Genomic DNA, 13,553 nt, shown 5'->3' with positions numbered 1-13,553 from the left:
AATATGATAAACTGACCACGGGTGAATCAGACAAGTAACAAGAAGTGTCTACGGCAAATCCTTTGCCACAATGAATTTCAAGATACATTGAACAATCTCCTCTGTGTTTTACAATTTGTCTTTCTGGCTCTGTCTGATTTTCTTCTCAATGTGTTTAACAACCTCATTCATTTCTTGTTTGATTGTGACTTCACATTTTATGTAATGCACATACTAGGATAGGAAATGTGTATAAATATGTGGAAAGTGAGTTTGGTTGCATTATGGAAAAAAGTTGCATGATAGACAGCCAGATCATCATACTGCACATGTTTCTAGCACCAGTAACTTAGTAAAAGCATGACACAAAATGTTTAAAGGGAGAAAAACATTTAGTCTAATTACAAAACAATTCTGCCAACAAATATATATTTACTGTAAGTCATAAACCGTATTGAATTTAATTATTAGAGCATTATTACAGCTTTGAATACAACTTTTCCTTTTATTGATGTGATACACACTCTGGCCTGCACTTTATCAGACAGCTGAGGTAATGGTGGGCTGCTGCCCTCTGCTGTCCAAGCTTGTGGTGTGGCAGGTTAGTTTCAAAATACTTGACATAATTTGATGAAAATAGTGAGGTTATGTCTCCATAGATTAAACGTCATATTATCCTGTTATTGGAGAGCTGCAGTGATGCAAACAAAATGCTTTTCATTAGCAAAACATCTGACAGTTCCTTTCGTCAATGATTGATTAATTGTGCATTGTATAAAATGCCAGACAATAGAAGAATTGCTCATAATTAAGTTAACAGATTTAGATTGCATAACAGTCAAGATGTTGACTTTGTTTTCATGGGACACTGAGACTTGACATATTAAAATTTCTGTGGTTTTATTTAGGCATTTTTGCTTAAGGAATTATTAACCAATTATCGCCAATTTATTTTCTGTCAATTTATTGATCAGCTATTTAAACTATAGACAATGGGTTGGTTTGTGGTTGCCAACAGTTATTTTGCCTGAGATGTTAATCCATCCATGATGCATTTTAAACTAAATAGGTCAAATCTAGTTCTCCCAAGAATATTGTAAAGCAAAGCACTTTCCTTCATTCTTCCTTAAATCAGATACAATAATATTTAATCTGAAACTGCTCTTTATTTATAACATTTAAAATAAAAGTCAACAAATATTCTCTCACAAGTGTTGTGTGAATCTAGTTTAACTGTAGGGGATGTGAGACAATTATACATATTTACTATTTATAAAGCTGTGACACTGAATGCTGTTTTATTTTATTTATAAAACACTTTCCCAAAATTTATTTTATTTTTTTAATGAAAAAAAAAAGTTACTCAGTAGACAGGATGCTCCGTCTCAGTTTGATGACGTAGATGATTTCTGTTTACTAAGGAACTCCCTCTGGTTTCGTAGGATCCATTTGTTTAAACCACAAACACACACCTCTTCCCGTCAAACAGGTACGACATCACTCTGTATCGTTTCTATTCGTTGTGTAAACTGGTCGTAGATGAAATCAATGTAACAGTTTGTTAAATCGATGCTGAAATGGAGCCGTGGTTGACCCCATGACAGCTTAGCTAGCTAGCTAGCTCGTCAGCTAACTAGCGTCACGAGGCTAAAGCTGGGCATTGAAGCACTTCAAATGTGAAGTGGCACCTGTGATGCAGGGTAATGGAGGGTCGTCAGGGAGCCAGGCCCGGAGAGGGACGTGTATTATCGGTGTGAGGTGTTGAACTTGTGATTAACCGGGACACGCTGCTGCAACGTGAAGCTAAAGCACCGAGCAGACGTCCGGTGACCGGTACAGACCGTCAGTGTGGTGACTGAGTCCACAGCTCGGTGTCAAACTGTGGGCATGAGGATCAGCTTGGCTGGGTCTGATTGTCATGACAGAGGCTTTGTAGTCCCGTCAGAACCGGTTTCAGTGCCACTGTCTGATGAGGCAGCAGCAAAGGGTTATAATCCCTAAATAACTGTTTTATCGTGCCATTCATTTATGCTTTACAAATTAGTAATAAGCCTTTAATTCGGAAAACTTCCAGGTTGTGGGAAATCCTTCTGCAGCATGAGCACATGGAGACCCCCTCTCTTTTCGGGTCTGTTTGACCTCTTATCTTCTAATAATGCTGCAGGACCTCTGACCCCAAATCCATTTAGAAAGTCCTTATCAAAATGTACAACTGCAGATGTGATGAATTACCCAACACTGGATTACAAACTGACCAAAGGCCCTCAAGTTCTTTTTCATTTGTCTTAATTGCAAAGTTGCACCTCTTCGAGTGCAACACCAACAGTGAAGGGCCCTCCATCCCAATCTTGTGTAAGAGAAAACAGAGACGTGTTGTTCTGAAAAAACTGACATGAGTTTTTATTCAAACAACATAATGGAAAAGTATTTACCAGATCTCCTGCATTTAAGTTTTAGTATTAATATGTATCAACTAGTGTTTAATCTGCTGCATCCAACAATCATCATGATCTCTTGTATGTAATCTGGATAAGAATAGTAACCAATCAAGGAAGATGAGCCACATTCTTGTGCATCTCTGTATTCATCAGCATTTTGGAGACAGTAGACAAACTGGCTGAACCAGCTGTCAATACAGGAATTGTCACTTCTGTTACAGACTGGTGTAAAAAGTACACCAGAGTGCGGAGGTGGGGGAGTGGGCAGAATAATGCTTTTATGATATTTATTGTTTTATGACAATATTGGACTGAGTAAATGATTGTAGTATCCAGACAGTGAGGAGGGATGAACCAGTACTAAGGCAACATGAATGATACTATAGCTACTGTAAAACATCAAAAACGGAAGAGGAACATGCGCTATTCACCCATTGGCACGTCTTCATTGTGACGTTGACTTTAAACTGTCACCCTACAAAAGAGACGGAGAATGACATTTATTATGATGCGTTCTGATTTAAAGTATAATCAAAATTTGATTAAGAGGGATAAACAACGCTTCACGGTTGTCTGGAGACAAAAAATTCCAGTTAATCTAAATGAAGTGATGATAATAAATGAAAGTAAGCTGTTAAAGATCACATTTAATTGTAAGGTTGAGCTTGTAATCATAGACTGTATACAGTCAATGGTGGTGTTGATAATAATTAGACTCTGATGGAAATTATAATTTCATCTATATGTGGTAATATGCTGCACAGGCTCACTAATCCCTTACCTGGTTATTACAAGTCCTGCTCCTATGCCACTTATTTGTCATGTCTGAATTGCTCCCTCAGGCTGGGATCTTGGATGGAGTGAGTGTTGAGCCCCAGTGAGATGACTGACCAGGGCAACAACAACCAGAACATCTCCTGCAACCCCTTCGCTGCCCTCTTCAGCTCACTGGCTGATGCTAAACAGTTTGCATCAGGCCAGAAACCGGAACAGCAGTCGGCTGAACCACCACGTAAGAAGAGTTATCTGATCCTCTGCTTTTATTTCGAGTCAGTTCAGGTCATACTAACATCTAACTCAAGTAAATCCACATGGTTTCACACTTAAACCCTGTATCTGGTGTCACAGTGGAGGACTCCGGGGAGAGCCAATCGGACTCAGAAAACTCTGTGTCAGACAGCGTTGATGAAAATGACGACTCTGTGGCAGAGATCAGTCGCTCATTCCGCTCCCGACAGGAGCTGTGTGAGCAGCTCAATGTCAATCACATGATCCAGCGCATATTTCTCATCACTCTGGACAACAGTAAGTAAAAGGAGAAAAATTATTGGGTACTAACTCATTCGGGAGGGTACAAGCTACCCTTTATTTTGGTTTTTGACTGTGAACACTCATAGTTATAGCTGTCTAAAAACGTTGGTTGCAAATAGTAGCATAGTATGTTTTGTTCGGTGGTGTCGGTGGATGTTGCTGTTCTTGAAAATCAATTTAGAAGTTTCCAGTAAATAACGGATGACTCACCACCTTTTAAGACAGAACAAAGCCCTCACACACTGTGAGGTCTCCCAGTGAGACGGTTACATCTCTCCAGCGCTGTGACTGTTTAAGAATGAATCATGATTTTCAGGAAATGCAGACTAAAAGCCCCTCGGGTTTCACAGGGAGCCATTTCAATGAATTCCTCTTCCACCTCACTCTCAAATATACCAGAGTAAACACATGCTGTGCATTTAATCCCCCTGTGTTTATTTTATTCTATATTGGGCTTTTGATTTATTTCCAGTATTCATGATTGGTCTGGTTTAAGCTTCATGGGATGTTACGTATAATATTACATACAAGCAGACTTTATTTTATAAACTCTTATTCTATATTCAACCCCAGGTGATCCCAGTCTGAGAGGAGGTAATGGGATCCCCCCTCGTTGTGTGTACCTGGAGGAGATGGCTGCAGATCTGGATGGACAGGACTGGCTGGACATGGACAACATAGAGCAGGTCAGATGTCAACAACGTGTTTTACAACACCACACTTTAGTTAGTTGCCACGTCTTGTTTCTCTCCTCTCAATAAACATGTTACACGGTCTGATTTGTATCTGTGATGTTTCCCTCTGTTCCTCAGGCTCTGTTTAACCGCCTGCTGCTGCTAGAGCCAGGAAACCACCTCATCTACATGACATCATGCAGTGCTGTGAATCTATCTGCGGACCGCGACGCTGGAGAGAAATGTGCCATCCCTTACCTTTTTGCTTGTTACCAGAGAGCCAAAGAAGAGGTGCACGATTTTTCTATATCACTGTATATGTGACATTTAAATACTCAGCTGTTTTTAGACTAATCTTGATAGTTGGAAACTTTCTCGATATCTGTCCCCCAGGTGACGAAGGTACCAGAGAAGTTACTGTCGTTTGCTGTTCGTTGTAAGAATCTGACGGTTTCTAACACACGGACAGTTCTGCTCACCCCAGAGATCTACATCAGCCAGAATATCTACGAGCAGCTCTTTGACCTGCTGCTGGAAGGTTTCAACGGAGCCCGTAGGTTTAGTGTTGTTGATAGTTTCCTTTCATGTGTTGCCTTTTTTCCTCCCTTCCTTTTACCCTTGTCTTGGCATTTTCTCCACTTAAAAAATCGTTGTGTTTCAGAGTCAGAAGAGGTGGTTGAGTTTGTGGAGGAGGTAACTGCCGGCCTGCTCTCTGACCAGGAGGTGCGTACCTTCGAGGAGGTGATAGTACCAGTGTTTGATATCTTCCATGGACGCATCAAAGACATGGACCTCTGTCAGCCTCTCCTCTACTCCTACTTGGATGTTCTCCTGTACTTCAGCCACCATAAAGATATTGCTAAGGTTAGAGGACACACAGAGACATTATATCTGCAAATGTCATTGTAATCTACCTTTTGACAATAACGGATAATTTTCCTGCTTACTTCTAATCATGTAACATACAATAATAGACTGAAATACCATAACATGTGACAGTGTTACCTAATAATTGTTATGTCGGACCCCTATCTTTTCAAATATTCCAAAAGTGACTCTTTTTTTTTGTTTTCTCAGGTACTGATGGAATACATTCAGCCCAAAGACCCAGCCAATGGTTTGCAGTACCAGAAGAGCCTATTGGGGACAGTGCTGAGTATCTCCTGCTTGTTAAGAACCCCAGGTGTGGTGGAGGGACATGGCTATTTCCTGAACCCCTCCCGCTCCAGTGCCCAGGAGACAAAGGTCCAGGAGGCCAACATTCACCAGGTCCACGGAATGATTTGAATCAGCATTTTTGCTGCAAAACTACAATATTGTCTTTAAACTACAAACACATCTGTGCTGATTGTCTTTGCTGTTCTTATGTTACAGTTTATGGGCCAGTTTCAAGACAAGCTGCACCAAATCTTGAAAAACTTGCTCCAGAGATCTGGTGAGACGCGTCACCTTCTGCTCTCGTGGCTGGGCAACTGTCTGCAGGCTAACGCTGGACGGGCAAAGATCTGGGCCAATCAGATGCCAGAGATCTTCTTCCAGATGTATGCTTCAGATGCATTCTTTTTAAACCTGGGTGCTGCCCTTCTGAAGCTGTGCCAGCCTTTCTGCAGGCCTCGTTCGCCCAAACTGCTCACCTTCAACCCCACCTACTGCGGCCTCAAAGAGCTGAGCGAAGAAGAGAGGCGCAATCGCAATGTGCACGCAAAAGGTGAATATATGTGAATGATTGTCAATAACACTTTTCCTGTAATCATTTTAAATGCTATTATTTTGTTATTTTTGTTCTATCATACAGTAGCTATGGTTTTTTGATTTGCTTTTACAAGTAGGTTTATAGAAATGTTTTACCACACCTTTTTAAAGGCTTAAGGTTTTCAAAGAGTACAACTAAATGATCGTTCATTTCAGGTCTCGACAAGGAAACCTGTCTGGTCCCTCTGCCCCCTCAACAGCCGGTGGAGTCTGCACAGTCCTACAGCCTGCTGACTGAAAACCTCATCCTCACACAACTCACACAGCATCTAGGATTCCACAGGTACATAGCAACATCTTCTTCTATCAAGTTAAAATAGCAAATTTAGACTTATCTCAGCTAAAGCCTTTAAAGTGAAGCTGTATTTTTCTCATATTTTCACCATATTTCAGCATTAACCCTCTTTGTCTTGCTCTGTTAATGTCCATGCACAATGTCCGTGAGCAGACTCCATGAGCAGATGGTGAAGATGAACCAGTCTCTCCACCGGCTCCAGGTGACGTGGCAGGAGGCCCAGCGGAGTGGCAACCCGATGTCGGAGCAGCTCCTTGAGCAGTTTGAGCGTCTGATGATTGTGTATCTGTCAACCAAAGCTGCCACTACGCAGCCTGCTATGCTGCAATGCTGCCTTAACCTCCAAGCTTCCACCGCTGCTCTGCTGGTTCAGCTTGGAATGGGAAACCAGGGGCCTGAACATGTAGCACTCAGTTTCCCCCTGCCCCTGCTGCAGAATACTGTGCTCTGCTACGTACCAGGTAGGTCAGATCATTCACTGCACAATACAAGTTCATAGAAAAATACCTTTTTGCTTTGTCGAGCGACCCAATGAGTTCAGAGGAGTTTCTCTGGAATTTTCTCTTTCACTTTTCACTTTGTTTTAATTCATAGCCACAATACCACAGGTCACTGTCTCAGGTCATCTAAAACCAAGTTCAAATAGTTTTGGTCCTGCTATTTAAATCTCTAACTGATACCAATGCTCAACACTCCTTAACATGACAGTCATGGCTAAAGTGCATCTTTGTATGTTTGTCAGAGTTTTTTGCAGAAAACATGGGAGATTTTTTCATCTTTCTGCGGCGGTTTGCAGACGATGTTTTGGAAACTTCTGCAGAAAGTCTGGAGCAGATTCTCAACTTCATCACCGTCTTCATGGGTAATGTGGAGAGGTATGTTTTTTCTCTTACATAACAAAATCATGACTGCGATTGTAAACAGTTGTCTGTTGAACTGAAAGGATGAAGGAAGCTCATCTAGTTCCTCATCCTAATAAAATGTTCAGATAATGCTCAAATCCCTTTTGTCCTCTTCCTCCAACAGGATGAAGAACCCACACTTAAGAGCCAAGCTTGCGGAGGTCTTAGAGGCGGTGATGCCACACATGGAGCCTGTGACTACTGGTGCTGCTCAGCCAATCCTGTTCCAGCGAGAGAGAGTCTTCTCTTCCTACAAATATGCACCTCAGCTGGCCGAGGCCCTCATCAGTGTGTTTGTAGACATTGAATTCACAGGTGAATCAGTTGTATTCCTCACAGGTTTTTGGCTAGCTAGTGTTAGCTGTGGATGGAGATGCCACTGAACTTGGAAAAGTCATGAAGATCATAAAGTCATACTTACATCCATAGATTGAACAGAAGCTGTTACAAGTGTGCACACTTGAAAAGAGTCCAAATAATCTGCCTCAAGGCAATAATGGTATTATTGCGAAGACTGACAGAGGTTGTGTGCACACCTGTGTGTGTGTTCTACAGAACAAGATAAGGAGAGGAGCTGGGTTAAGTGACAACAAATAGAAGGCATCAATGAAGCATGTTGATTTTATTTACCTTTCCTCACTCTATTTCAGGGGATCCTCATCAGTTTGAACAGAAATTCAACTACAGAAGGCCCATGTATCCCATCCTCAAGTACATGTGGAGCAAAGATAGCTACAGAGAGAGCATCAAGGTAATGAGGTATCAGTGTTTTTGACGGCCTGTTTAGAAGTTTTAGATGGTGATATGTCTTTATGACAAGAAGTTCATAGGTTTGATTCTGTTTCTGTGTGACTTCCAGTCGGTGGCTGCCAGAATATTATTGTTTGCTGTTCCAATAGTGAGACACTGTAAACTCCTCGAATACCTTTGTATCAAGGACATTCTCTCAATTCACTCACCACTAATGGCTTATTAATAGGTTCCATAAACATACTGTATGTATTATTATGATTACAGTATTAGTATTAGACACTATTACCATTTCTCAGCCAAATAGTGTTCAGGTGTGAGAGGAGTAGTTAAGGACATGGAAAGTCAAAAGGTGTACACTCATAATAGGGACTGTGAAATGTAACAGAATTTATATGAAAGAACATTGATCCCATCATGTGCTCTTCATTTTATGTAATATCTCTCGTTTCAGCACTTGGCCGACTATGCATCTGTGAACCTGGAGGCCATGAACCCCCCTCTGTTCCTCAGGTATCTCAACTTACTGATGAATGATGCCATCTTCCTGCTAGATGAGGCTATTCAGGTGAGTTCACAAGGCTCACTGCATATTCACCTGTTTTTGTCTGTAGAGGTGCTCCTAATTATTTCGTTGGTGGTAAACGCTAGTTTCACATTAGCAGCAATCTCAAAAAACTGCTCCCAGTCATGCACAGATTTTGTCCTTTTGAAGCAATATGGAAATATAAAAAAGTTAGTGTCAATCCTTATCCTATCCTTAGCAATAGCTTATTTATCATCTACGAAGACTTTTACTCTCTTTCACTTTTTTCATGATCTTAATAACTGTAATTCTTTTCTCACAGTACCTGAGTAAAATCAAAGTTCTGCAGCTGGAGCGGGATCGAGGGGAGTGGGAAGGCCTGGCAGCCGATGCCCGAAGAGAGAAAGAGTCGAGCCTGCAGATGTTTGGACAGCTGGGACGCTTCCACAACATCATGTCTAATGAGACCATCGGCACACTGGCCTTTCTCACCTCAGGTAAGGCAGAAAAGATTTTTATATGTGACTCTGTGTATTGATGAATCATTATCTTTATCCATCAACGTTTGTTTTCCTTTTTTCTGATTCCCTCTCCAGATATCAAGGGGATCTTTGTGCACCCCTTCCTGGCTGAGAGGATCATCTCAATGCTGAACTACTTCCTGCAGCACCTGGTGGGTCCTAAGATGGGCGCCCTTAAAGTCAAGGACTTCAGTGAGTTCGACTTCAAGCCCCAGCAGCTTGTTTCTGATATCTGCACCATCTACCTGAACCTGGGGTATGTTGTCACACACACCACATTTACAAAGTGAATACACATGTGAAACAGAAAATAAAATGTTTATAGTCTATTCCTTGTATATTTGTTTGGTGCTACATTATCTGTAAGAGAAATACAGTGGCACATTGCTGACTACATGCTACAGAACAAACTCTGTCGTGATCCCTAATTAAAAAAAAAAGTTTTTGTCCTTGGCAGGGATGAGGAGAATTTCTGTGTTACAGTCCCAAAGGACGGCCGGTCGTACTCTCCTATCCTCTTTTCACAGACTGTTAGGGTACTGAAGAAGATCAACAAACCTGGTGACATGATTGTTGGTTTTGGAGTTCTTGCTGATAAAATAAAGGTAAGATTTGATTTGGAAAATGTTGATAAGAAGAGCACGTTTTTATCTTTTACAAATATTTGTCCTTTGAATCTCTACTGATGACTGATAAATATTGATATAGTAGAAAACTCATTAATTTTGTACAACCGCAAGGTGTTGATTTAAAAAAAATGATTTGTCATTGCATCTCTGTTTTAGTCCCATGCAGATAGGCAGCAGCAGGAAGAGGAGACATATGCAGATGCTCCAGATGAGTTCTTGGACCCCATCATGTCCACTCTGATGCTGGATCCTGTGCTTCTCCCCTCATCCAACGTAACAGTTGATCGCACAACTATAGCAAGGCATCTCCTTAGGTAAGTTACTTCCTACAATGCCCAGAAATTCACTTAAAGTAGAATTACATCTGGTGAGCACTTATATATCTATGTCTTCATTGTAATCCGATTAACTGGGATGACTTTAGAATCAGAACTCAAACTTGGGAGCATAATGACAGAATAAAAGCTTGGTGTGCAGGAGTCAAATGAGTAATTCATTGCTTATGTCCTCCTTGCAGTGACCAGACGGACCCTTTCAACCGCAGTCCTCTCACCATGGACCAGATCAGGCCAAACGAGGACCTCAAACAGCAGATTTTACAGTGGCTGGATAGGCATAAGCAGGAGAGCTTGCAGCTGGGACCCAGTGGCTAGCTGTGATCCCTCGCTGTGACAAACAATGACTGAATCCTTCCTTTCTTTCCTGGCCCACATCTCATGTGCTCCTCTGCTTTCTTGGCTAATCCACGGTGTGCTCTCCTCTGTGGAGTTCTTCTGAATCCTCAAATCCGACTAATGTTGCATTAGGCTTTTCATGCAGCCTTCATCCTCACTGGATCCTCTCTGTGACAACAGTCCAGACAAACTGTAGCGCACCAGCTGGTGGCAACTTCAAAATCCATGCACAGCAGCTGACTCCATTGACTCCAAACATTAGTTGGGGTGATATCACCTCTGGTTCCTTTCCCTCCTGAACACTGTGTATTGATTAGTTATTATTACAGTCAGAGCTGTGGCCAGAAGTATCAGATTCAACAGATCTTGTTGAATGTACTGAATGAACTCCTGGCTGAGCAGCTGGCCAAAACAAGGTTTTATACTGCAAGGTGAGTATTTTTGGGAACTCATGAGGCAGAAGATGGATGGAGTCATATATGATTTAACCTTGATTTCACCTTCATGAAGAATACACTGCCTTTCAAAGGTTTTGAACACCCTATATTTTAGCAGTTTTGGTTTAATCTGAAGCAGCAATGTAAATAGAATTAGTCACTCAAATTTAAGTAAAGTAAGTAAAAATATAACTGAATACTGTGGGACATAATTTATTGGAAAATAAACTATAAACTAAAAAAAAGTTTCCTTATTTGAAAGAGTAAAGGCTTTAATTTGCTGTTGGATAATAGTGAGAGGATAACATATTTTAGCACAGCAGGTTTGAGTATGAAAAATGCTTCTAGATCACGCTGACATTAATGTGGACTGTGGTTAACTAATAATTATGCACTGAATACCACTATGTAATTGAACTGGAATTTTTACTGAATTTCCACTTAACTATTCACCCAAATCAGACTGCATGAATCTGAGGTGAAAAATGAGCCAAGCAACCGCAAAAAAACCCACCTAATTTTATATTCACAACATCTAACACTGCAAATCTGTTCTCTAAACATTTGCTGATTTGTCTCGTCCCTATTTTGACTGAGCTGAGTGGCTTCTCAGGTGGATATTTCCTAAATCAGATCTTATTACTTTTTTTATTAAGATCAAAAATCACAATATTTTCTCCACCATCTGCTCAAATTCATTTTTTAAGGTCTTGCCATTAGCCATATTTCTTGACATTGGACCAAAAAAGCAAGAATATAGGGTTCAAATATTTTTGACTGGCGGTCATTGTCATCCTTCGAATTAACATCACCGGGTTTTAAGTGATGCTGAACCGAGTTTTCGTTGTGTGAATGCATAGTGAATTAGCGAGTGGGCAAACAGCTGATCAATAGAACTGGTGCCTAAAACCAAGAGCCTTGCAGTAAGTGTAAGCGAAGGAGGATCTGAATTGTTTCATACTTTAAAGAGACATAATTTGTCCGAGTTTGATTCAGAGAGGCATATGGGGAGCGGAGGTAGAAAATGAACATAAATCAGAGAAGATAACTTGTTTTTGAGAAGCTTTTTCAATTAAAAGGGTTTTAATTCAAGTTTAAGTGTGGTTGTATAAAATGGGAAACTGTGATAGATGTACACGAAGCTGTATTCGCTGGCATGCCCTCATACTGTATGTTGAATATCTACCACCTGAAGGATTACGTGGGTTAAATTATAATGCAATATTTTTGTTTTAATTGTGATCATAAATTGTTTATTTTGATTGTACAGTATGATTAAAAAAATAAAAACTAATGTGCGTTATATAAGACACTGTGATGTTCTCTTTCAGAAATATGATTGATTTAAATACATTGAAATATACTTAGAAAATTTGTATTTTTGTTCGTGATATCAACTATGAAATTGATAACAAGCAGAAAAGGAGGACCTCAAAAGACATGTTTAGAGGTACACGACGTAAAGGTAGATTATTCACCCGTTATCAATATTTGATACATTGATTTAGAAAAAGGTGGAGATAAATATTTGATGTTAAAGATAATATGAATGTTGAAATATTTTACTATTTCTTTGATAACTCAACTTTGTCTCACGTTTTTGTGTAGCTCTTTTCCATCTGTTTTGTGGTTTTTCAACTTTTTGGTCCATTAGTTTTTACATTGTGCCTACTGTGCACTAACATTTTAAAGGGAGACATTATAATGCCAGATTCTCAAAGGTTCTGGTATTCTAGTTATTACTTAGCAGTAATTGAGTTGTTTAGTTTGGGTTTTAAAACAGACAATAGTTTTTAGTTGACAAACATTGAATAAAAATGTAGGTATGTTCAGCTGAGAAAAAATTAAAATTTTCTTCGCTTTCCCAGTTTGTATCTGAAGTATACAAAGTATCTGAATATAAATCTCAGTTGCTGACAATTAGTGTTATGTACAAACAAACTACATATGATTCTGTATAAAGTTTAATATTAAAGAACCTTGAAGTTCTTAAAGTGTTACATGCTACATTAGGGACATCAACTTTAATGGAAGACTTATTTTATTATTATTTTTAATTAATAACAATAATAATAATAAGCTTTTATGTATCATTATCACTGACAATGGCGCAATAAGTTTTAATTACAACTAAGAAACCTGCCAAAGCATTTCCCTCTATAACTTTTTCTTTATTACTTAATTATATACTCCAGACAGGAGAAGGGAGTATGCATCACCCTCTTGAAAGATGACATGTTGACAATTTTTTCAGTTTCACTACTTTGATTTGATATTAAGATAAATACAGGATAATTTGTTTGCATTAATGCTATTAAATTCTTAATATCACTGATGAGAGTATTTTGGTATGGATTCTCCGAACTGTAGATGGAGGACTTTGTGAAGGATCTCCTGCATCAGACCCTGATGGGAGAACCTGCTGGATACAGACTTTTTCTCTGTTATTTTGAGAAGTTGTATTTCAAGAAGACCATTTGTGGAGTTAAACTCATATCTGCACCACGTGTTTCCACAGCAGCTTTTTAAAGAAAACCTTTCAAGATAAAAGATGTCTCAAATCACTTACTAATCACTATATACTGCACTTTATAGTGAGTTCGCCAATTTGAAGTTTCTTATACCTATACAGTGCACTCATTGTTTCCCACAATGCATCATGAAA

General features: G+C 39.7%; 1 protein-coding gene across 1 annotated transcript; it reads left to right on the top strand.

The window, feature by feature from the left end:
• Positions 1–1,371: 1,371 nt before the first annotated feature.
• Positions 1,372–12,191, top strand: ube4a (ubiquitination factor E4A (UFD2 homolog, yeast)). The gene is made up of 20 exons (XM_034604561.1): positions 1,372–1,468; positions 3,260–3,429; positions 3,546–3,722; positions 4,302–4,414; positions 4,541–4,693; positions 4,796–4,955; positions 5,064–5,266; positions 5,480–5,671; positions 5,777–6,110; positions 6,311–6,437; positions 6,603–6,910; positions 7,192–7,324; positions 7,476–7,666; positions 8,002–8,102; positions 8,556–8,669; positions 8,950–9,124; positions 9,224–9,404; positions 9,606–9,753; positions 9,934–10,091; positions 10,295–12,191. The coding sequence occupies exons 2-20, from the start codon at positions 3,300–3,302 to the stop codon at positions 10,428–10,430; spliced, it is 3,234 nt and encodes a 1,077-aa protein (XP_034460452.1). The 5' UTR covers positions 1,372–1,468; positions 3,260–3,299; the 3' UTR covers positions 10,431–12,191.
• The last annotated feature ends 1,362 nt before the right edge of the window (positions 12,192–13,553 follow it).

This window comes from Hippoglossus hippoglossus, chromosome 13 (genome assembly GCF_009819705.1).
Source record: "Hippoglossus hippoglossus isolate fHipHip1 chromosome 13, fHipHip1.pri, whole genome shotgun sequence".
Lineage (NCBI taxonomy): Eukaryota > Metazoa > Chordata > Actinopteri > Pleuronectiformes > Pleuronectidae > Hippoglossus > Hippoglossus hippoglossus.
This window is presented reverse-complemented; position numbering and strand designations above follow the sequence as displayed.